The sequence below is a fragment of the Pteronotus mesoamericanus genome, unplaced genomic scaffold, assembly GCF_021234165.1.
Source record: "Pteronotus mesoamericanus isolate MK-2021 breed Mesoamerican mustached bat unplaced genomic scaffold, CSHL_Meso_final contig_25, whole genome shotgun sequence".
Lineage (NCBI taxonomy): Eukaryota > Metazoa > Chordata > Mammalia > Chiroptera > Mormoopidae > Pteronotus > Pteronotus mesoamericanus.
The window spans coordinates 15815778-15841811 of NW_026555105.1; the positions used below are offsets into that span (position 1 = coordinate 15815778).

Here is a 26034-nt window from a genome sequence, read left to right on the forward strand (position 1 = left end):
CCAGCCCCACCCCCCATTTAAAGCAGCCCATTGTATCTTCATGGCAGACAGGAAGCATAAGAATTACTCACGGATAACTGCTGAAGAAGCACATCGATTCCATCCAGCTCCCCAAGCAATTCCCTGTTTTCTAAAAGGGGAAAAAATAGAGGAAGAAAAAAAATGAAGCTAACTGTCAGATTTTACAGCCGTCTAACACTGATACATCAGCAAACAAAATCAATACAGCTTGACAGAGTACAAAAGCTGCACAGAGAGCGAGGGAAGAGCAAGGGGATGCCAAAGGCAAGAGAGCTTGCTGTCATGATCTGAAACAAGCCTGGCTGCTATCCGAACAGAATACCAATACCAAGGGGGAGCCTCACCATCATTGTCCTGGAGCAGTATGGCCAGCACTTCACTACAATACAGTTTGTTGGCATCGAAAGGCATCTTTGCCTGTGAGGGAACAGGAAAAATGAGGAAAAAAAAAGTTACGGGGCCCTGTTTCCCTCGCCAGGATGAATTTTTCACAAGTACTAGGATCTGACTTAGAGAGAGCAGAAGTTAGAAAGGTAAAAGGCAGGTTAAGGGGGGCGGCGGGGGAGCCTACCTCTGTTCTCAAGACAAGACTCAAGTACTACATAGTAAAACCATAAATAGCAGATGAACACAATGGGTCACACATTCCTAATGCCCAGGTATAAATGTCACCTGCTCTGTGAAGCCTTCCCAGATTCCTTGAGTCCAGAGACTACTGCCTAGCACATAGTACATCAAATGTGAACCCTGATGAATAATTGAAGTTTTTGAACTTTTAAGACTAAAACCCATCATGAAGCTTTGTTCACAAGTTATAATCATAAAATTAGGCTGTAAATTAGCTGACACATTAGAGAAGTTAAAAAGAAAGCAAGTTCTTATTTAGATTAGTTGAGTGTATTTATAACAAAGTAGTGCCTTTGGATTTTTTAATGTTTAAAATTTAATTTGAAATCATAAAACTATCTGCTTGTGTGCCATAATCTGCCTACTATTTAAAAAGGAAACCACATTAAATATGCAGAAACATGTTAATATTTTAACACCCAAATTACTACCCACAATTCTATCCCTGCTGTATGGTCTGCTAGCTGGAGTTTCAAGGGGGCACATCTATGGCAGAGGCTCCCTTTCATGGCCACCCACAGTGTTGCTTCAGTAGCGAGACTCCAATCTCTCACTATTAACAATGCCCTTTGAATAAAAATGCAGAGAGGAGCAAGCCTCATCAACGTGTTTTTACTTACTGTACCCTTGATTCTCAAAATGCAGGAACATAGACAACTGTTAATCAGCAGCAGCCTTGCTACCCATCCAGGATTTTTGAAATGACTAATAATTTCTGTATCTGGAAAGGACAGGGGAAGTGTTTATCTTGACACTAACACTTCCATCACCTTAGCGCCATTCACAGTTCTGTTTGGACATTGATTTTGTACTTAAGAAGGAAGAGTGGCCCCTGACGAAGCCACACCAGCATCTTTTCAATTTTCTGTGCACGTCTCCCTCGTCAAGCCTAAGTGCACCCCACAGGGTTTCTGGTTTCAGGAGGCTGACCAGGTATGACCCATCTTAGATTAAAAGATCTGTAAATGCAAGGTCTTACGTGTGCTGACTGCAAGGTATGCTCCCTGGCCAAGCTTAAGGCCTTGTTTTAAGAAATTCAGTATAAGAACCAGAGTTTAGATGCAATCTGTCCATGTTTAAGAAAAGCAGTTTTATAAATATCAAAACACAAAAGTTAAAAGTCAAGGGGTGAGCATCTGCACCAGAATCTAGAATTTGCTAATAAAATTACTTGCTCACATTATTTACGTTACGAGTATTGTCATTTTAACAGATTTAAGCCACACCAACTTACAAGCTTTTCCAGGGTCATGGTTCTTGTTTTAAAAGATATACTTAACTGAAAGAATCCAAAAGAATCAGGCCACTAGAGCAACAGCCTCTCCATGGTTCCAATGCCTCCCTTGTCTTTTCTTTTACGTTATAAACTACTAACTCCAAGATGGGGGATAGATTTTCTCTCTCTCTTTTTTTTTAACAAATATTTATTGGGCACTTGCTATATGCAAGACAAAAATTGGAACATGACACCAAGTTGACATGAACGTTGCCTGTTGTTATGGCATTAAATTATAGCACTGAGTTAAAATTAATTTTATAAAGTAATAGCCACATTAAAAAAAGGACATGAATCTGGGACCAGACACACCTAGGTTTGAATAAGAAGCATGCAAGACCTACGTGATCTGTACAAAGTCTGCAGTTCCCAAACTGTATGCCAAGGTACCAGCGGTGTCATGTCGAATTCACAGGGGCACCACGGGATATATTCAATTTCCAAGGAAAGTACAGTGACATTTGACATTTTGAACACTGCATTAACTACTTCCAGGCACATCTCTTTTCATGAAACCCTATTTTTGTGAAGTTGGGTTTTAGTGGTCGCTCTGACAAAGAGAACTGTGTGAAATAAGAGGGGGGTGGCGCGCAATCTGATTCTGAGGTTTTAGAAGGTGTGCAGAACTCAAGTAAGTAATCGTATTTAAGAATGAAATAAAAATACATTTTTTATACATGTGTATTATTTTTTTCAAATGGTGCTAAATAGTTAAGACATAAATGTATGTTAAGTTGTCTGGACCCAACTATTAACAGATGGAGTTGGTATGTCCTTCCTTGCATAGGGATGCTGTAAAAACAAAATTCTGAGACTCTCATGGCACCACGAACTGAGAATGGGCACCTATGACCCACACGACAGTTCTTGGTCCCAAGTTTCCTTAAATGTAAAATGGAAATAATAAAATAACGTCTTTGTGAAGAGCTATGATGAGCATTAAATAAGATAATATGGAAAGTATCTAACACGTAGTAGGTAGTGAGAGTTTTTCTGATGACTGGAATCAGAAATAACCAGATTAGAATCTCGGCTCTACCGTTACCCGTCATTTATCTTGGCCAAATCACTCTGCCTCTAACTCGAGTTCTCTTGTGTTAAGTGAAAATAAATAATAATTTCCTCCTGAGTTGGTTTTGGATTAAGTAAAGTAAGTATATATGAGGGGAAGCCCCCTCCCGAAAAAACAGAATTATCTCCTGAAGGGCAGGGGCCGTGTAGTACAGGCTTCCCCCACTAGGTGAGTGTTCTAGGAACCCATCTGTATCAGTGCACCAGCTGGCGTTGTCCCAGGAGGCTGGGTTCCACTACAGTGAATGTTTTTCGAAGACTCTTTCAATGTGTTTGCCCATTTCATGATGGGTGATTTACAAGCACGCCTGCTCACACCATGCTGAGCGTTCAGCAGTTTTTGACCAAAACCAGCATGGCCCCTGCGCCCCACCCTCCCTATCCACCAGATCTCACGTCAAGCGATTTTTCTCCTCCAGAGTGAAAATATTCTTCAAAGGGAAATGTTTTGTCGATGTGGAAGAGGTGCAACAAAAAATGGCAGAAGCATTAAAAGGCATCAAAATTGACGAGTTCAAAACCTGTTTTGAGCAGTGGAAAAAAGTCTCCATAAGTGTATTGCATCAAATGGAGAGTACTTTGAAGGTGACTGAAGTTTAAACGTGTAAGAATAACTACATAACTTTTATAAATAAATCCCGGGTTTTCGGGGTCCCCTCTCATATTTAATAGGAACCTAGCGGATGAGTTTCCCCCCATTGAGAATTCCTGATCCTCCCCAAGAAAATCTCCAGCTTTTGCTGTGTGACAATTGAAGGTATTTCCAATTTTCCCAAAAAATCATAATTTCATCACTTCTGTCTTAAAATATAGGCCCTCTGGTTGAAAAATTGGCATGAAGGAGTAATCTAATTATACAGGCAAAATGATGAGGCTCTACAACCCTCAATACTGAATTCTGCAACGCTGCAGACCCTGAAAAGGGCGCCAGTTGGGAAAAAGCCTGGCGAGAGGTGGAGGCGCTGAAGCTGGGCCCAGCTGCTACGGGCTCCCCCGCGGGCTTCCCGTGGGGTGTGGGCAAGGCATTTCCCCTCTCTGAGATTCAGACCACCTCTGTGAACTGCGGACAGTAGCACTCATTCGGAGGGCTGTTTGTGAGAATCAGAAATAATGCGTGTACGGCACTGAGAATAAAACTCTGCACATAATAAACAGCCAATATATGACACATTGGGTGGGGAAAACATAGCGGTGGTGGCAATGATGAAGAAGATGACAACCAACTATTTTAATCTGATGGAAAAGAAATAACCTATGGGCTAGGTGGGGGATAAAGAAAATAATCTTTCATGTCTAGCCAAAGACAAAAGACACCAGCTAGAGGTGACAGCCTCCAAGCTTGCAAAATACCAAGATACCAAATTACAAGGGCATTTGGTCAAAACCGTAAGAAAGGAGAATTCAGTTAGCAGGTATGGTCTCGGATTTGGCAAAGTAAACCAATGGGACTTGGAACTTCTGGGACTCTCTTCTATCCAGGAGCCTGGTGATCCTAAATCTTTCAGCTGTCAGAGTAATTACAGAGTCAAGCATAGGTTTCTACTCAGCATGTACTAGCCTTGAACAAAATTAAACTTCACCTTTTTGAAAGCTGCTGCTTTTTTGGAAAGTACAAAACAATTATGCTACCACCCGCAGTCAGAAGTTTCAGGTTATTTCTGCAGCTCACCTCTGGTACCTGGAACACATGGGGCAGGTTCAGACACATCTACAGCCCTGTACAACTGTCAAAGCAGACTGTGCCCTGCAAAACCCCCACTCCTGGTCCAGAAGCTAAAACTTAGCATTAACCAGTTGTACATGTAGTATAATGTAGCCAAGTCTCCGTTCATTGGCTCATATGCTGCATGCTGCAACCGTTTTTGAAGCATTGATTTAATGGAGAAACAAAGGGGAATCTTAATTTTGTTTCTTTAGAAAAGAAAAAATAACTTTTGGGTTTTGGTGATATCTTAAATAGAACATAATATCCTAATAAGTTTGTATTCCCTATTAAAAAACGAACTGTGCTGCAGTATCTCTCACTACTGTTATTTGCTTACCTGCTAAACCATTAATGCGATCATCTGCAATGGATTTCACCCTCATTAGCACAAATTAGTGAGATTTCCTTCAGTGGATGAAGAAATCCATGAGTATCTCTATATACTGCTAGGTGACCAATACAAAAAGGAGACTCACCAATGTGCTATGCACTTAATTATTCAAGAACTACTAAATAAATATGGGATAATCAGTTAAATAGCAAGATTTTACCAAGCAATGTCAACATATATAATCTAGGATGGCAGTTCTTAGACATTAGCATGTATCAGAATTACGTGGACGTTAAAACACAGATTGCTAGCTCCACCACAAGCAGGACAGATCAGTGGGCCTGGTGGGTTAGGTTCAAGAATGTGCACATTTAGCAGGCTGCCAGGCAATTTGGATGCTCCTGGTCAGGAACCACACCCTAAGAACAGTTGGGAAGGGATACGAATATAATAGAGACTCAGTCCTTGCTCTTAAGGGGTTCAAGGAAATTTGGAGAAAGACAAGGAGCACACATTATAAAATGAAAGTCTGCCAGGTGATGAAGAAAAGATGCTCCATGAAGGTAAGCATCACATAGTTACGGGTATACAACTGTGAGAACTCAGAAATTTGCTAACTCCCACAAGAGAACCAGTAGGAAGAAAGTAAAATGGCTGTGTTCAGGAAAGAAAAATGGCAGTGTGGGCTGGGGCTAAATGGTGCTATGGAATTGGTGCATGAAGGAAGTCTGGAGGCTTGGGTTTTAATTCTAGCTCTATCTCTAACTAGCTGTAGGAAATTGGGCAAGGCACTTATTAATCTCTATAGGTCTCGACTTCCAATTTTTTTTATCTGCAATAGAACTTAAATATTTCCTTTCAGTTCTAAAAATGATGGAGGCTACATGAAAGACTAGAGATTTAGGCTGGCTAATGAACCATGTGTATAATCTAAAATTATATGACAAAGACAGGAGTAGTTACTGGTGGAAGGAGGAGCATGAGCAAACACCAATAGAGAAGTCAAAATAATTTTGACCTTTGCAGAGCAGGGGGTAGGTAAAAGAGATATCTGAAAGGCAATAAGGCCAATGTTTGAAAACTGAGAAATGGAAGGGTCAGAGAGGCCACTTAAGGCATTTTAAAAATTACTGTGTATTTCTGTTTGTGGAATTCTCACTCTCTCTCTCTCTCTCTCTCTCTCTCTCTCCCTCTCTCTCTCTCTCTCTCTCTCTCTCTCTCCCTCCCCCCGCCCCCCATATTCACACAAAAACATTTCTGGAAGGATAGAAACAATACTGTTTGGTAAGAGTGGCTGCCTCTGGGAGGTGGTACTAGAAGCATTCAGCAGAGGGAAACTTTTCCTTTCAGTTTCATACCTTCTGTATCACATGAGTTTGTTTATATGTATAATATGTTTATGTTATTTCATAGGTATTAAAGTCTATTTTTAAACTGTCTTCTTTTAAAACAAACAAACAAAAGAGGAAAAACAAAGAAAGAGGCAAGAAGTAGCAAAAAAAAAAAATCCCCAACTGGATCGGGTAGCCTGGGGACGGCACTCTATGCCGAAGACCCGGCGGGAGCCAGGCCCAGCGCGAGCCAGGCCCAGCGCGGAGGTTAGGCTGCCGTCTCCCAGAGCCGCACTCACCTTCAGCCTCTTCAGCAGCCACTGCAGGAGCCCCTGCTGGGCGGCCTCTGTGCACATCTCTGGCCGGAACTCAGCCATGTTTTCCACAATAGCTGAAGCGAGACAGACACCAGTCACTTGGGAAGGCAACTCTGTCCCATCTGCAACAACCCCGCTTCCCATGACAGGCATTTTATTCTTCCTCCCACTTCCCTCTATTCCTCCCAGCCAGATGCTGTGTTGTCATCTTTAGATTAACCAGGGAGATGTTATAGAGTTTCTTTCTTCAAGTTACATTACAAGTAAAACTTAGAAGTAGAAATGATGGAATTCACAAAAGCAGTGACAGATTTTCTGTACTAATAGGGAACAACACGAGAGCAGAACACACGGAAGGATGGATATTTCTAAGAAGACCCACTTAGTGCTCATTGTACCAGTGTCCCAGAGGCGTAGGACAAAAGAGACAGGGGGCCAGACAGAAGTCTTGATAAAGCCTTAGGATAAAAATCAGGGGATGGCGAATTCAGAGGCTCTTCCTTTCCTCATTCATCCATTTTCAGGTCTCTCAGCCTGGATGGCAGGGGAACCAAGCATGATCTTAACTGAACAAAATAATGTGCAAAGAGGGGAAAGGCCACATTGGCAGAGGTAACAGTCAGGTACTCAGAAGCAAACATAATTGGTCGCGCTATCTCCTACGACAGCCAAATTGTTTTAACAGAGAAATTAAAAATTGGTGGGCCGGCGGGGGGCAGTGGGTAAGAAAGTATTACTGCATGACTATGATACTAAAAAGGGGGACATTAAAAAAATCTCCTATAGTCCCACTCTAACACATCCAATGCTTTCATTTCCTTCAGGGCCCCTTCCGCCCCGTATCCCAGGGTATGTTATTATAACACAGATAGAGTTCTGTGTTCTCTAAGCACAATGCCCGGAAGGAGAAAAGGCTGAAGAAATTGCCACACCTAGTGTTTTTTCCCCACTCCTTTGTCCCTGTCAGTCTTGTCAATGGCAAGTCAGAGAATAACCAGGCAGCCCCTTCAGGGAGTGCAACACAAAGCCTTGGGAGCAGAGTAGAAACGAGACCCCTGAGAAGATCATTACAATGCCTTAATTACTTTCTCACATTTTCTAAGAAAATCAACTCATTCATTTAAATCAACTCATTCTTATTCTTCTGCTTACACTTTAGGTGGCTTCCTGTTGCTCCCTAGAATAAAATGCAAACACTTTACCATGGTTTATAAGGTCTTCCAGAGCCTGGACAAAGTTACTGCCAGGTCCCATCTCCCACCACTACCTGTCTATTCTTTCCTCAAAGCTCAGGCCAGTTGAGGGCTTTGCAAATGCCACACCCCTGCCTGAAGGTCTTTCTCACATTCCTCTGTCAAATGTACTTGTCTTTATATTCGGCCCCAGTGGCTACATGCTCCTAAGCAGCAACTTGGAGACCCTTTCTCTTCGTTTCCACAGTGCTCTCCACTAACTCCTATTATGCCATTTGTCTCCCTGTATTATCTTTCCCTTTCTGTTCACGACTTTCCCATCAGCCTCTTAGGAAGGAGAAAACCATGCCTAACACATTTGTCATCTTCCCCAGTGCCTAGAACAGCGCCTAGCACAGCGCCTGACAAACATCAGGAGTTCATTAAGGGAGGGAGGCCTGCCTCTGCTGAGCTGTTGGTCGGTGACCAAGCTGACACTAGACAGATTTCTTCCGATTTCCAGGCCGGTGCTTTTTCCATTACGTCAGGCCCTTTTAATTAACAGTCAGTTAACACTTTTGATAAGCTTTCCATTCAGCAAAATTCAGCATCAGGCTAACAGATGGCAATGCCAAGTTCTGGCTCTAGACTAGGGCCAGCCCCCAAATGACAGATTACTGTGCTCGCTCTCCTCTCACTCCCTAGGTGCTGTGTCTTCCTCCTCCTTTATATAATCTTCATGGAAGAGAGTATAAAGCTACAAGAGAAATCTGTGCCAGACACAAAAGAGCTGAAAGCAAATCTAATCTCATCAAACTTTCTGTTTTTGCTGGGCCTTGTTCATTTCTCAAGCTCTGCTTACAGATATGTCACTTATGGTTTTATATGGCAGAGACCAGTGATAAGCAGGACTATCCAAAAGCACAATTTTAAATAGGCTATTGGTTTGGCAACTTTACAGGGGGAAAGACCAGGGAGATTTGAAGGGGAAGTGTGGGAGGAAAAATACTGCAGAGGAATTCACTTAAACGAACACATAATGAAGGGGGAGCCAAGTTAACGGCAACATTTCAACTCGCAGTTTACATGGCAAACTACACAGAAGAAGAGGAAAAAACACTAACTCTTTGTTAAATAAAATGTCCTATAAAGAACGCAATTGTTCAAAAGTTTGTAATTCCATTGAAGGGAAGTAGAAAGAAAAACCAACATAACGAGATTAAAAAATTGTAAAATATACAAGGATCACAAAGCAAAAGAATAAAGAAAGGAAGGAAGGAAGGAGAGAAGAGAAGAAGGGGAGGGGAGGGAAAAGAAAAGAAAAAGAAAAAGGAAAAAATTCACTCTACATAAACTTCATCTTAACTTTTGGAGGCAAAGTCCTGCTAAAAGGAGCCAGTGATTTTGTCCAGGGAGGAGAATTTCTGCTTTATTACCTGCAAGCCAACCCGAAGCTGCAGTTATATGAAATTTACACAAGGGTCTTCATTTCTGAAAAGGCACTTTGGGGGCAAAAGGAAAGAAAACACTACCGTTCTTGACTCTATTATGAAGGAGGAAGGGAAATGAGCACCGAGCCCCGAAACAAACACCAAGACACTCGGGAGCGCTGGCCACCCTGGAACTCACCCAGAGTGTTGTGCACGCCGTCCGCTTCTTCTTTCACAGACTCATCCAGGCGCTCCAGATTCTGTACAAGCAGCGCAACCACTTGGCCGTCCACCTTCAGCCACAGGGAAGCAAAAGGAGAGAGGGATACATGTCACAAAATAGTTCCCCAAACGCTCCCATTCCCATACTCACTTCTCTGGTGAAGGAACAAAGCAAATAATCAGCCACCTACAGTTTTGCACCCGCTCTCCCATTTCCACTATCTCTTGAGCCTTGAAGTGACCCTGAGGCAAGGAAAGGGCAGGCATGATTACTCCTAACTTAAGATTGAAGTTTAAGGAGACAAAGTAAAATTCAAGGTTACAAAGCAAGCGAGTGACAGTGCTAGTTCACTGGGACCTAGGCCTTCTGATATCAAGTTCAGGGTTCTTCCTCCTTTTCTGTGGTATTTAAGCACCTTATAAAAATGCCATCTGAAGTCAGGACAACAGTTCACTCAAGGCAGAAACGTGCTTCTAGACCACAGGACCAAGACAAGTTTAGCTGGTAAGTTTACCAGCCATACCTTGAAATGTAGGCTTAAACTCAAAACATCCCTAACTTTCCATGCTAAGCTCTTAGGAAACTATTACTTCTGATGAATTTCTAATTCCTTCTTGAAAAGGATAGTCACATAAGAAAATGCCTTATATTTATATTACATAAATAGAAATTATATCTCTCTCATTTAATTTGATTTACACAGTATTTCAAGGAAATTTTCAGCAGACACATTATACAGCTGATGTTCAAGAGATGAACAACTTAGCCAAGACCACACTGCTCCTGAGCAGTGGGCGCAAAAATAAAACCAAGCTACCTTCTTAGGTGAAATAATGCTTGTATTACTTCACACTACCTTCTGGCACAATTTGTGGTCTTGAGCAGACAGCCCACCAGGTAACCCTGAGGCACAATAAGGAAGATAACTAAGGAAACACCTAAGAATCAAGAAGTGGACATCTATCTGGTCATAAATCTCTAAGTGGCTGCCTTAATAAATAAACCTGTATGGGAAGGTAAGGCCTTTTGTGTGCCTGCAGTGTACCCTTTCTCTCACGGCCGCAGTTTCCTCACTTAGAAAATAAAAATAAGTTGTAAAGATTAAATGAAAATATGTGGCATGCCTTAGCCAGGGTCTGGTTCAAAGATTAAGGAGAGAAATAGAATCTAGCCCTTTAAGCATTCTGATACCTGATGATTCACCTCTCGTATCTCCACGGACTATGAAAAATTCAAGTTCATGCAAGGCAGGCACTACACCCTCATTCACCTTTGGTGTACTCTTCCAAGTCTAGAGCAATGCTGTACACAGCAGACACTCAGTAAATTTTGCTAAATTTAACTGATAAAACACTTTGTGTATTGTAATCAGATCTTTATACATACATATATATTTCCCCATTTGCCATCATATAATCCTCACAGCTTTTATAGGTGAGAAAACAAGGTCCGGAGAGGTTAATCAGCTTAGCCAAAGTCACAAAGTTTGTGGCAGAAGCAACCAACTCTGGGACCCTATCCTCTTTCACACCCTATCACTTTGGGGAGGGGAAATGAGGAGGAGAGAGAAGGAAATGATCTCATTCAACCAGCACTTCCTAAGCACTTGTGTATAAGACACTCTACAGACACAATTCAAACTGAGCCTGAGGGTGAAACAATGGCAAGAGAGATGGGCCTTGAAATGAGGCCTCTTTACTCTCTCAGTGAGAGTTAAGGGAAGCGTCTGAACTGGGGGTGCGGGTGGGGGGCACTAAGATCATTGACTAATCAGTAACACCTGAATCACAAATGAAGTCGATTTCTTCTAGGCTCTCCTTTATGCCCTGGTATGGGAAACAATGTAAAACACTAGCTGCATATTTGAGGGGGTCCTGATGCCAAAATTGAGAGCACCCAATAATACAAGAAACAGCCATTTTACCCTTTTATATGAAGGAGAAGGCAAGCCTGCTCTCAAATCTCACAGCTAGCAAACGCTTCACCGAGGGAATCCACTGCAACGTTTTCTTTAATTAATTGGACAATTTGGGTATGTGAAAGAAAACGGAAAAACGTCTGGGGGGAAAATATGAACCATGTCACAGCTTGTTTTTCTGTAAGTCACCCCGATTGACTTATAATCTCTCCGAATCCTAAAGCAGCAGACACAGCTCCTCTGCTGAGTATCACAATGCTTGTCAGTTCCGCAAACTGCTTTGCCAGGTTCAGCGGCTTATTGCTGCCACACCTGCATCACTTCCCCCCTTTTCCTTGATTCCTAGCAATGTTTCCCATCTCTGCTCTCTGGAAAGTGGTGACAGGGGTAGTAAGTAGCACATTCGAATCCAAGGACTGAATGGTGATGGATAAAGGGTATCTGGCCAGAGGAAAAAATCTTTTTCTTGCCATGCAAATCTAACTTCTAACAGACAGCTTTTTTAAGCTTGCAAAGTATGAAACTTTATGTGTAGCTGGGCTAAATGAAATTTTATCTGATTGCAGGAGGGTCAAAGCAGTCAAAATAAGAAACTTAGCTCCGAAACCCTTGGAAAAATATTTATATTATGCGTAGCTCTGGATATCGCCTAGTAAGAACCATAAATTATCTTTGTTTTACTCCCTCTAATCCCTTGGGTCTACCACCTTTACCTTCATGCCTATTTTTTAAAACTGTGACTAAGTCTGAAACAAAAAACAAATCTTGATTAGGGATTAAAACATTAAAGGTTGCTCAGCCAGAGCAACCCTAGCCTGAGAAATCATGACTGGTTAAGCCTGGTATTTTCTGATAAATCACTGGTTATTTCTCACTGTTAGCAGGTCTCCCAAACAACATTCCAGCAGGTCCTACTGAGATAAAGTTCAAGGGCATGATCAGACATCCTCTTCCACTTGACCAGCAAGAAAGAATACAAGAGAAGAGGAGAAAATAAAAAAGGGACAGATGAGAAGGTTTGAAGGAATCTTTTCCTATCTTGTACAATCTGCCAATAAGCTTCCTCAAGAATTCAACTGGAGTTTTTCTACCTAGAAAGAGTTCTGAAAATTTCGTGTTTTAAAAACAATAATAACCACCCCCCAACACTATTTTGAGTAAACACAGTGATATGGTCATAATGCAAATTTTATGCCTATTGTAACCTATCCTGTAATATTTTAGCTTCCACGCTTGCCCCTCAACCCATTATCTACACAGCTGCCAAGAGTGGTCTTTTTAAAATGTCAGGCCTGACTATGTTACTACTCCTTGCTTATGACCCTCCAATTACTCCCCCTCACACCGACTCCATCCAAACTTACGACTAAGGCCTGCAATGCCCAGCGTGGTCTGGCCCCGACTGCACGCTCTCCACGCATGCCAGCTGAACTCCCACAGTACTGGCCTTTTTTCTGTTCCTTGACTATCTCAAGCTCATTCCTGACTTAGGTCCTTTACACTTGTCCTATGTTGCCTTTGGTCATTCTTAAATGTCTGGTTTCTTCTTGTCACTCAGAACTCAGGCCTTTCCCAACCCTCTAATCCAATGTGATTTCCCAGTCACTCTACATCACATCACTCTATTTTAATTCTCTATGTAACAGAGAACCACTATCTGTTTCTTGTTTATTTACTGTTTCTCTCTGCACTAGAATATGAGCCTCCCAAGAGCAGACTCTGTCAGTCTTGCTCACTGCTATATACCCAGTTCCTAGAATTGAGAACATATCACTCAATAAACATTTAGAGAATGAGTGAACAAGTGAATTCTGCTTGAGAGCAAATACAGATGAAGGTGAGGATGTTAACAGAAAGGGACAAAAGTGATGGGATTCAGAAATTTATATAGTAAGTGCCCTTAGAGCAACTGAAAACCTGCCCATCTGAACAGCAGGATGCATCGCCAACCAGTCCAAGCCAAGTCAATCCAAGACGTCAAAGTTCAACATTGAAGCAGGGTTAATTGAGAATAAGAATGGGTATGCAGGGCAGTCCCCTGGCTCTCTACATCAAAGCCATCCTAATTCAACTCTTTACAGCAAATGGTGGCTCCCAGCCACCCTGACCAGCGTCCCGGGCAAGCCACATTTGCACCTCCTCTGGCTGTGACCCCTCCGCCCACCCTCGCATCACAGCCTTCCTTACAGAGGCCAGTACCTGCAGCCCTGCAGCCCTGCCTGACTCCTCCCCACCAGCAGTGACTGCCCCCTCCTCATCGCCACAGTGGCTTCAACCGCTCACAACCATTCTTAACATTCTGCCTTAATATTCGTCCTTTTTAAAAAACTAAACCTCTCTCTTCCCATGTCTGTCTTAGGCCCGCAGCCTTCAAGTGGATTTTTAAAAGTATTTGTTCAAAATGCTTTTTAAGTATGTGCTGAAATGAAAAAAATATTTGTTGAAGTCAACAAACATTTCACTTTGGGTAGACAATGATGTTTACTAAGTACTTAATATGTGCCTTTGTGAAGATAATACTAGGCATAGTATCTTGATGAAGATAAGGGTCAACATTTATTGGGGGTTTACGCTGTGCCTGGCTGTTCTAAAAATGTACTGAATACCTCATTTATCCCTCACTTCAGCCCTGTGCAATAGGCACTACTACTGTCACCCCCATTTTACAGAAGAAGGAACTGAGTACCGAGAGGTTAGGTAACTCTCCCAAGGACACACAGCTGGTGACAGAGCCGCCACTCCCCTGACAGGGATCACAATGCAGGAAAGACAAACTTCCAGATGTCTATAAGCCAGCATGACAACTGCTAGGATGTATAAAGGGCTAGGGTAACACAAATTCTGCTGAGGTGATGAGTCTGAAAAGAACTCAGAAGGGAAGAGAGAAGGTTTAAGTTTAAAGGAGGAGCAAGAGTATAGCCCAGGAGAAGCAAGGCTTACCAAGCTGAGGCAGATGTGAGTGAAGGCCTGGAATTGCCAAGCACAAGGCAAGCTTTGGGACTAGCAAGTAGAGAAGTGACTAATGTACTCACGACTCTCAAGAAGTTCAAGGTCTATTTTAGAGAAGTATGCCAGAGAATTGCCACCCAAACAAATACACTTGCATTTACTACTCTTCAGAAAAGAGTCTATTTTCCAGACTCCCAAGCCAACTTGTTACAAAGCACAAATACTCAACTTTTGCATAAGTCATAGCAGTGGATGTGTACCAAATTTTAAACTCCAAAGATGCCTGAGAATGCCAGAACAGCACTCTCTCCCCACAAATGTGCTCTTCTATTGCTTAGGACTTCCAACTGGGAAAAAGACCAAGGCAATAACTGCAAACTGCACACCACAATAAATTCTGCTACATGCCCTCTAGCCTCTGCTCATGCAATTCCAGGCCTCTGATATTGGCCCCAAATTAAAACTATGAAGACAACTCAACCCTTGTAATATGAGAATACTTATCAAACTTCTTCCTCAATGCAGCAGAAGGGTAGAAAAAAAAATTAAATGGAAGACCACCCACAAGTTCTGCTCTCTAATATTTACTGATGGCTCCTGACTGGCTGCAGACGAGCAAATAATATACGGGTGTCTAGGAATGTTCAATTGTTTGTGATGCACACCAGCCCCACCAATATAAAGCTATAAAAGTCAAAATCTTTATATTATAAAAAAAACTCAACTAAACAAATAAACAGAAAACCCTATGTAGCTAATGGCTCCCCAGTATGAGGATGAACTGTTTCTTTCCAAACAAACAATAAAATCTTCAAGATCCAGTGTTTGTTGGTGGGTTTGGCAACAAAGAAAACACTGAGGGGGCTTTTGTGTGAACTGCTGTTTCTGAGTATGTTTTACAGGCAGCAGGCAGCCTAGCTGTTTCTCTCTCATCTCCTCTATTCACACAGGCAAAGGATGGTAATTAAAATCGGCTCAGAGACCAGGCAAAAAGGCTCATTCAGGGCCACAGCAATTAAACCTCAGGAAGGTAGGACTGCACAAATGACACTGTGGGGACACAGTGAAGGAGCAAGTGCCACAGCCTTCCTTCAGATGTTCCTCAAAAGGACACCCCACATCATCCTTTTCTTTCTGCATAGTGGTTGAAAAGAAAAATAAAGGTCCTGAATTCTACAAAAGTGGAAGTTCACTCTAGGAAGAAAAAAAATGGCAATAAAAATTTCCATCATATTCAGTCACAAATGGCCTGCTGGCCTCCAGCCTCACTCTCTGTTAAGAGAGTTTTTCATATCCAGTGGTTCACAACCCTTCATTTATACCAAATGCCAGCAGCAAGCATGGCACATGGGAAATTTCTAGTGTCAAGAACCTTGAGAGAGAAAGGGTGAGGAGCGGGTGGGCAGTGCAGCAGTGCAGCAGTGGGATCTCAGAGTCACTTGAGACCCCAGTCCCAGCCATTCTGATTCAGAAGGTCTTGGATGGGGCCAGATGGTGGCCTGACAAGCACTCCAGATGACGCTGGTAGAAGTGCCTGTGGAGATCTATGACAAACTCTGCAAACTGCATCGAAACCAGTACTTCCTTTCATTCTGGACAGAAAAGACCAGACAAGAGAAAGGAAGAAAAATCAGCAGAGCCCTGAGGAGGGTGAGAGCTTGGTAGGTGGACAAAGCTCCGCAGGAAGTATCAGGGTGAGAAGCTGAACTAGGCTCCCTTCTGCCACTGGCCAGCTGTGGTGCCTTTTCAGCCTTTGAGCCCTCTCTGATCACTGGTGGGAGAGGGGAAACTGGTGAGGGGGGACAAGACTGTGGTGGGGATCAGAAAATGCAGGCTCTAATCTCAGCTGTCACAGGGACTGGCTGAGTGACCCAAGTGGAACCCTTCACTTTTACATCTGGGGCCCTCATGTGTAAAGTGAGGCGATGGACCATAGGTGCACCTCATATGTGAGCTCCTTTTGATTGGCTCTGCCTGGAACAACCGCTGAGGAAGGTTCTGAGGCTTTGCCAAGGTTCCACTTGCAAGGCTCTGAATGCCAAAATCAACTGGCCCTGTCTTCCACAGGCAGGGCGGCAACTCCAGACTGACTGAGCTAGAAGGTTTGTTCTTATTTTTAACATTCTCCAAATCCCTGTCTGTGAAATAAGTAATAATGATACTTGTCTTCACTAGCACTTGGACTTAGAAAGGCCAGAAGAGAAAACTCTGTGAAAAATTTTTGTAAAAAGGTCAGTAGCAACACAGCTGAATATAGAGGATAGGAACATGGAATCAAAGAGAACACAGGTTCAAATGCCAGCTGTGCAATGACGGGCAAGTTAGTTTGTCTCTCTATGCCTCAGTTTCAGAGCTGTAAATGGGAATAACAGCAATAATACCCATCTGTGAGGATATGATGAGGATTACATAAAGTGATATTTAATAAATGCTTGGCCTCTACAATCCTTTCCCTAACATAGTTCCAAAGAATAAAGTGCCCACAGGTTGCATGTCTACTTTTGTACTCTCCTCACTCAGTCCAGCCTCGCCACGGAGCTCTACCTGATACCCAGCTGATGCTACTCACAGAGACAGTGGCGGTGATGATGTCAGCACCTCGCACAGGCCTGCAAAATCCCAGAGGGACATGCAACTTACCAGAGCATCGATGAGTACTTCTGCTCCCTCTTCGCTCTCGTGGAGGGTGTCTATATCTGTTAATTCCTGAAGCAAGTCAACCACAGCTATGGACACATGTGAAAAATGTTAAGGGTATCACATACATACTGCAACCCTACTGACATTTTATTAAAATATTTGGTTCCCTCCTGTTTCCTTGTCAATCACCTCATCACTGTTTACCTTTAATATACTCTGGTTTTATTAACATCTCTTCAACAAGGTTGTGCTCACAGAGGGTGTTCAATAAATATTGTTAACTGGCTTAGTTTTTTATGCTGCCTTCCTGGCAAGTTATTCCATAGGTTCACTGTATTTTTGTAAATTTTAAAACTTCAAATATAATCATTTGGGGGGTAGCTTATCCAGCAAGAAATAGAACAACGCCCTTAGCCTATCTCTTAACTTAAATTACTGGGACTCAGTATAATCTTAACTACCTTGTACAGTTCCCCGTCAAAGGTGGCAATGATTTCTAAGATAAGACAGCTGGTATTCACCAAGGAGTTTTCAGAGACCAAGGCATGACAAAATGTAGAGGGAAGGCCCGGAAGAGATGGCTGGAGTGTCATCCCATGGACCAAAAAAAGGTTGCAGGTTCGATTCCCTGCCAGGGCACATACCTAGCTAGTGTGTTCAATCCCCAGTAGGGGCCAACCCTACAGTAGGCAACCGATCGATGTTTCTCTCTTACACTGATTTTTCCCTCTCTCTCCCTCCCTCTCTCTCTCTGAAATCAATAAACATATCCCTGAGTGAGGATTTTAAAAATGCAGAGGAAAAGATTTACACTGGGCTCCCTTCCCCTCAAGCACCACAATGCTCTGAACATAAAACAAATGTAAATAATGAGAATTAAACACCTGGAAAAATAAGAGAGAAAGATGGACATATAACTGAAGAAAACAAAATATGAAGCAGAGAAAAAAGAAGTTATGTTTGGGAACTGGAAGCCAGAACTAAACAAAGTTCCTCTTCCCTTACCTTGGAGACATACACCGCCCCCCCAGCTCCCCACCACCCCACCAATCTGCATTTACTGAATGCCTATGATGAATGATGCTCTGCGACAGTGGCAAAGGCAAATCTATTCTTCATTCTGGACCTCAGTTTCCTCGTCATAAAATGAGGACATTAGATGATCAGAGACATTACTAACATGTAACAAATGAAGAATACAGAAACATAATCTGCAGATGTCCTGAAAAAGGAGCAATCAGCTTCAACTGGGAAATCAAGAATGATTTGTTAAAAGAAGAGTGATGAGACAACAGGCAACTGAAGAGCTGAGGGCAGGTAGAGTAGAAAGCAAAACAACAGAACAAAAGCAGAGAGATTAGAATGTACAAAGGCACATAAAGAGAAGAAAGGGCACAGGAGGGGAGAGAGAACATTATAACTATATAAAATAATAGTCTCTTGAAAGAATAACCTAACAGCTGTGTGTGCAGGCTGCACTGAAGTACTGGGAGAGGCAGGGGTGGGCAACGGGAGACGAGATGAGTGGGTAGTTGGTGCCGAGGGGGAAGGGTGCGAAGCCAGGCTTGAAGGAGGAAGATCTTCAGCACACACAAAAGTCCAAAAGTGAGACAACAAGGGTCAAAATCAGGGCAGTTTCACTAGAACTGGAAAGAAAAAAAAAATAAAAGGAAAGATGCAGGACATATTAACAAGAATGCCAGAACTTGCTATCAACTGATATTCCAGGTATTTCATGAACATCTTTTGCTGAAATAAAAACTATCTGAAGGCTCATTTTATTCATCTACAACTGAGAAGCTGACCATCATGAATAAGTAATTAAGCTTCCTGTGTCATATTCTTTCCCTCTTTAAAGCTGTATTTGCCCAAAACAAAGGAGTTACCTTAATGTGTACTAAGAGCTTAAAGGTCTTTGGACAAAACTCCTTCATGCTTATAACCTTTATTAGCAAAATAACCAGAAAGCCTGTTGACACACACAAAAAAGACATGTATCATACTTGACACTTAAAATATAGCGAACCAAAATACATCAATTGTTTGAATTCATCTAAAAAATAATATGCTACCAAACTAATCCTAGAAGCCCTAACTAGTAGGAATTAGCAGTTTTCTCTCCCTGAAGACTGTACTAGACACCATCATAATAACAGGCATTTTTAAAAGGCATCACTATGCCAAGCACTGTGCAGCTCAATTCTCACAACAGCGTGTGATCTCCATTTTACAGGTAAGAAAGCTAAAGCTCAGAGTGGTTAGGTAACTTACCTAAAGGTCAGTGGTTAAGGATAAATGGTAGGTCCATCTGATTTTAGAAACAATACGTTTCCCACTAAGCTTCATATTAATGCACAGGGGAATGTATACCAGGCTTACATAGGGCTAGATTCAAGTAAATTCCAGCTTTTGACCCTATTGTAATCAGAGAAAAAAGAACTGTCATGTATTTCCATTATAAATTATTAAAGTCCAAGGAAAAAGAACAAAATGCTGACAACTCCTCTTCATTCTGCTAGTGCATTTATTCTCTTGAAAAGTTCTTACATATGAGATCTTATTATCCACTCACACACTTTTTACTATGCCTGACATTTCATCTACCCATCTGTCCATCTATCCATCCACTATAGAGTCAGATGTCTATAGGACAAGGATGTGAATCAGGCATGCAATACGTACTATCACTATATCCTTGAAATAACACCATGCATGACTAAGTACTTATTAACTACTATGTGATGATTATTAATTAATTAAACAATAGCCTCAAGAGACAGGTGGGATACATGCATACTAAAGAACAGCAGATGGAGAATCAGCGCACACTTGTGGACAAGGGTCATGTCACACTCTTCTTTGCTTCGCATCTTTAGTGAACTGATCTACCCCACAATTAGAACTGGAAAGAACTGCAACTAGCCATGGAATATTGCTGAAGGCCCTTCATCTCCTTACAGCTTAGTCTCCTCATTTGTGAAATGGTGGGAATGATCTCTGCCCAGCCTATCTCACTGAGGAAGAAATGAGGTCATGTATGCTGAAGGCCAAGTAAGTCAAAGTGCTGAGAAACTATGAAAAGCACTATAATAAAGATTGGTAGTCAAGTCTTCCCACAGAATGGCCAAAGTCCTCACTGTTGCCTTCATTTTTCCTAAAGCCTCTAAAATCTAAATTTTAGCTAACAACAGCATGATCCTCCCTTTCTGGGTCATTTAGGGGTTAGAAGATCTAATTTCACATCTCAGCTATGCTGTAGACATTCAGCTTAATCAAATCCTTCTTCAGCCTCTACAGTCTTATGGGCCAGTTATCATATTTTTCTTTGCTTAGTCTTCAACCATGCTCACAAATGTGTCACATTAAACCTAGGAACTTTCTTTTAAAAAAGGAAAAAAATTGACAGTGACTGTGGTTTCATATAGAAATAGAATAAATGTCTAACTTTTACCAAGCAAAGTCTTCTCTCATAATGTTCCAGTGTATATCTCCTTGTCTACTCTCCTGCCTCAGTTAAGAAGTCAAATAAGAAGTCAGTTACCAGCTACCAGATCTGATAAACATCTCATCACTTCTACCACTGATTTTACATAAATTCCCAACTTTCACCAAATAGCATTTCAGCAAGGCAATAATGAGTCCGTAATTGTAATAATCAGTTCCTGGGTAATATGATATGACCCAGAAGACAGAAGTCACTTGAAGACCAGAAAGAGGAATAAGAATTGAAACTAAAGATAGACAAGTGAACTCTCAGTCGTGATGAGAAAATCCAGCATGGTCTGCCACCCATCCAGCATTTCTTCACAAGCAGACTCTGGGCATGGGTGATGGGTTTTTCCACTGTAGTTACAATTTCATTTCACAAGGTAAAAGGCTCTCCGGTCCAAGCATAATAGAAAAACAGAGAGCCTGTCTCTCTGTGAATTACTAAAACACAGTTTTTGATAGCCTATTTTGTCATGTCGAGTAGAAAGGCCACCCCACTCACTCCCTCTGTACCTGTCCACTACTGGGGCAATAAGCTAGTAAAATAAGAAGTGAAGTTGGAAAAAACCAGCTGGGCACAAAGCGGTCCATAACACAATGGCTCTTGGAAAACAAGGGATGTCTACATCAATTTTTTGGCTCTAGATATTTGTTTTCGGGCCTGATCCCATGTAGAGTCCTGGTCCTGAAACTGAACATTAGTCTTATTAATCTCCAATGAGATGTGTACATAAGGAATTTTTTTAAGATAAAGAGGAATAACAGTGAAGCAGGTGGCTTTTTTTTAAAAGTCATTTTAAAAAGGCTTCCTTAAGAAAAATAAACCAGTGTAGATTCAGAATATATAACTGATTTAATGGAACAAATAGGGGGCTTTCTAAAAAATCTTTTTTCTTTTATTCATAGAATAGGATAGTGATTAGATATAGCTCAATTAATGCAGATGAATTTCAAAACACAGACAAAATGGTCTTTTTCTCCTTTTGAAACATCTGGCAGAGCTACCTAGAATGAACCTGGACTCAATTTTATCACACTCCTAGATCAAATTAGTATGAGGAAGAAAATACACTCATTTAACATTTATTAAGTACCTAGTAAATGCTAGTGGGCACTATTATGCCACAGGGAAATGTTCAAAGCAGGCTAGACATGCTTTGAGACACAGAATTCACCTAAAACTCATAAATGAAATAAAAATCACATTAAGAGGTCTTCTTCCTAGGTTGACACTTTGGCACTTTTTACCAAATCTGACTTTCTTTGGAGCATGTTTAAATGGCTCAAAAAAAAAAAAAAAAAAGGGTGGTTTATAAATACAGATTATCTGGGAAGTGACACTAACAATGAGAAAAAGAAGTAAATTCTTTTCAGTGTAACTTTGGTTCTGAGTACATCAAGATCAGACTAGCTCCCAGCAAAACAACAGCTCAAGATACACAAGTCTTGTTAGCGAGCACTTACAAGAAAGCACTGGAGCAACAGCCAACTCCCTCCCAGTCCAATTAGAAGAAAGCCCTTAGGACGCTCAAACCTTCCCCAGCCCTATTCCTGCTCATTAACACTGGGGCTCTAACACGAGGCACCCCTGACTGTTGTAACCACCCTCTGGGATAATACGGTGTATCCCAGTCACTTTGCTACCTTTAGCATTCTCAGTCCCAACCTGCTCAAGTCCAACTGATCCCTGCTAGTGTAAAAAACTGTCTGCTCCTTATTTTCCAATTCCCATAGTAATTTTACACACAATCCAAGAGGACAACTTTGCAAGTCCTATGGGCTTTCTGGAGTTTGAGAAAACAAAGCAATGATTTAGAAAAGAATTCCAGAAGGAACAGAGCTGCCCATCAGCACCAATGATCGACTTGGTACTAACACATTTCTCCCTTCCTGCGTGATAGTATGCAACGCACTGCATTGGTGCCTTAAATTAACACTTAAAATGAGACCTCTGAATCACACACGGATGGAGAGAAAGCAGACTTTGAATAAGTTTGGTTTAGATTACTGGATATTTTTAATTAAAGAACAGAGCATTTAGCTAGTTGTGATTTTTTTTTTTTTTTTTAAATAGGCCTGATATCCAGTAAGTGTGTAGTGGCTACATGAGCAGCCAGTAAGAGCACGTCAGCTTCCAGTAAGTGAGGTACGGCAATTTCCATTGCCAAGGTAAAGACCATGAAAATAAACTTGAAAAGCACTCTAATCTCCACATCTATCAAAAGCTTACCCATCTCCAATATCCAATTCCCTTACCACGCCCAAGCTACGGATGCCCCACATCTTCTCAGAACTCCAAAGGCACTTCCTGAGCGTCATACTCCGAGGGCACTCACCACCACACATAGTAATCTGTATTTTTTTGCTATCTACTGCAGTTGCTGTTTCTTGTTTCCCTAACAGAACCCTACAGAGTGAATCATACTAAGCAAGAACCCAGTAAACGCTGTGATCTACCACAAGAACTTTAGAAAGGATTCCACCGACTTGTCACCCAAACTGAGAACAAATGACATACAAAATTAGGATAGCTATGGATTTGGTACCTTGGAGAATTGTTTTTTTGTTTTTTTTGTGTGTCAGGCAGTGGTGCTGGGAGCAGAAAGGGTACTCAGCAGCCATCTGGGGTTTTATCTTCTCCTTGTTCTTTCAGGCAAATTGAGTAAATCTGGCTTAAACCAGTTCCACAAAAACTGTTTAGCAATACTTGAAGAAAATATCTTTAAATGTAGCTTTGGTGCCCCCCAACCCCAGAGAAACATTCCAAAAGGTTCACAAAAAAAGGGGCTCTAAACATGTTTAAATGGTTTACTTTAAAGGAAAATTTTGTTTTAAAAAGCTGTATTTCTAAAAGGCAGCAGCTGTTGGAGCCCACCTTGCACTCCCGCCTAACGCATTCAGAATGACTCTCCAGGACCCCGTGAGGGGTGCGCCCCTCCCCCTCCTCCCCGCCCCCCAGAGGTGCTCTTTCCAGAGCAGGATTCCACTCGGCAGCAGCTGATGGCTGGGCTCCAGCCTCTCACGGGGGGAGTCGAGCGCAGAAGCGCTGACAAGCCCTCACCAGCAGCAGTGATGCAGAGTGCCAGAATCAGCTCGGAAGCTGCTTCTCACGGTTGAAAGGACAAGGCACAAGCTGTTTTCTCACATCCGCTGCCTCTTAAGGTTACAACAAACCAGCCTCTGATCCAATTAAAATCCCTATAGTTTATGTTTTCTCAGAGAAGGACAAAGCAAAGATGACCTGTGCTTGCTGGGAACATAACCAGCCATGTATGGTCTCGGTTGATAAATGAAGAGTTAAAAAAGATTAAAAATTTAAATCATGACTGCCACAAAACTGTTTATTCGTGGTGATGTGTTTCAGGCAGTTACAGCTGTACAACAGTAAATTGTTAAACAACCGTTTCCTGAAGAAAAATTTCCATTATAGATCACAGACAAGAAACAAAGTGCAGTGCTGCTGAGATCAACATGGCAACCAGAAGAGGACTCGTTAGATGCAAGTCAAGAGGGCCTAGCCTTTCCTGAAACCACTTTCAAGAAAAATTATACTTTGAGGAGGATGACATTTACCCTAATTGCTGCATCTAATTAAAATTAGGTAATTAAAAAAATTTCAAATGAACTTTAAATTTGATGTAGGACATAATTAAAAATCAGATTTTAAAAAAAATATCATTAGGGCACTATGGTGAAGGCTGGCATACAAGTAGGGGAAAAAAACAGTTTAGCTCTCCGAAAACAGGAGGGAATGGCAGTCTGTCAAAGTTATTACAGGGGGACTTGTTTTTTCCCTTTTTAAAGACCAGGACTTAACAACTTGCAACAGCTGTGCCCTTGCCTTTGCCATGCGTGCCGATGCGAGCAGCACTTCTTGAGTCAGTCTTCTCCTCAGCAGGAACCAGGCTGGTGACTCAGCTAAGTGTCCATATCTTCGGGAAGCTGCTACTATTATCTTGAGTTAGCAGGAATAGAGAAAAGGGTGAGAGCTACGTTTCCAGAAACAAAACAGATGATTTCTGTATTAATACACAAGGTAATGACTGACTGACTGCGACCGTGACAGGACCGTAGTAAATCCCAGGGAAAAGACGCAAGGTGCACTACAAGGAACGATGGGCTGGAAATCAGGGGCCAGAAGTGCCAGCCTCCACCTCAACAGTTAGCTCTCCAACATGGGGACCTCAGACTTGTCACTAAATACATAAAATAAATGAATAAATAAATAGGCATTGGGCTAAGTGATCTCTCAGGTCTGCTCGGATTCTGAAAATCGGCCATTCTGTGTAAGTGAGTTGAAATGTGAAGTACCAACTAGAATTCTTAGTTACTAACTCTGTAAGAAGCAGTTAGCACCTTGAACAGCACTATTCCTATGCAGATACCCAATGTATGTTTACTGACTGATGGTGCTTGAGCATCCAGCATAGCCTAGGGCTCCTCAGGGTCTAACACAGTGCCTAATATATAATAAGCACTCAAAGCATGTCTACTAAATGAATTCATAAGACCCTGTGCTGAGCTCACCAAGAAACAAGCTAATTGACTAGGGTTCTTATACAACCTAGAACTCTGCAGTGAACCCTGGGGACCACTCGTCAATCTGGGGACTGACACAGCGATTCTTAATACTATCTAGCGTTACCTGAAATATCAGAAATGGCTTAGGATCACCCTTCAAGAAATTATTAAAATTATTCACTGATTTATTTCTATGAGAATTATTGGGCAGGAAAGAACCTAGTCAGACATGCTCTCTGGAGAGAGATTACCAGAACGATGAAAATAACATGAAGCAGCAGCAGATTCCCCGTGAATATCACTCAAGCAGACTAACCACATTTATCTCTTACCTTCGAAAATCTAGACTCTAACAGAACAATTATTGGAAGAAAATTTCCTTCAATGAACACAGGCGTATCAAAAACCTTTTGCACTAAAGCAGTTGCACATCAGATAGCAAAGACAAAGTATAAAACGGTTTTCAAAGTCGTGATTCAGATTCAGTTAAAAGTAACATTTACTAAGTGCCTACTATGTATCAGAAACTGCTTAGCACTTATATGATCTCCTTTAATCCTCTCAATAACACTGAAAGGCAAAAGTTATTAACTCTATTTTTACAGATGAGAATACTAAGTGCTAGAGGGGCACCAAATTTCACACAGAAAAAATGAAACCAAGAGTCAAACCTAGATTGTCTGCTTAGGTCTAATGCTAAGTCAATAAATACTAAATGTCTTTGTGCACCTAGCCTTTCTTCAAGGAATTGGAAATATAATGGTGGACAAAACATAAAAACCCGCGCCTTCCTGGACATTCCAATGTGCTTTCCATCACGCTTCACCACATACTCTAGTCTCGACTCCACCGGGGCATCTGATAACAGAATGAGGTTGAGACCAAAATTCAAGTCCTGTCTGGTCTTGCCTATTGGCCTCCAAATCGAGACCCGGAAAAATTAATGTTGTTCATGTATGAACAGATACATCATGATGAATTCTAGTACTAATGAGAGCAAACAGGACAATTAA

General features: G+C 41.7%; 1 protein-coding gene across 1 annotated transcript in view; it reads right to left on the reverse strand.

Moving 5' to 3' along the window:
- The window catches only part of CTNNBL1 (catenin beta like 1), a 152173-nt gene that overhangs the window by 81917 nt on the left and 44222 nt on the right, over positions 1 to 26034 (reverse strand). The window contains exons 5-9 of the mRNA XM_054573771.1: positions 17012 to 17107; positions 9481 to 9574; positions 6662 to 6753; positions 366 to 438; positions 72 to 130 (exon numbers count right to left, since the gene is read on the reverse strand). Coding sequence (XP_054429746.1) covers positions 72 to 130; positions 366 to 438; positions 6662 to 6753; positions 9481 to 9574; positions 17012 to 17107 — 414 coding nt within the window. The remainder of the gene's footprint in view (positions 1 to 71; positions 131 to 365; positions 439 to 6661; positions 6754 to 9480; positions 9575 to 17011; positions 17108 to 26034) is intronic.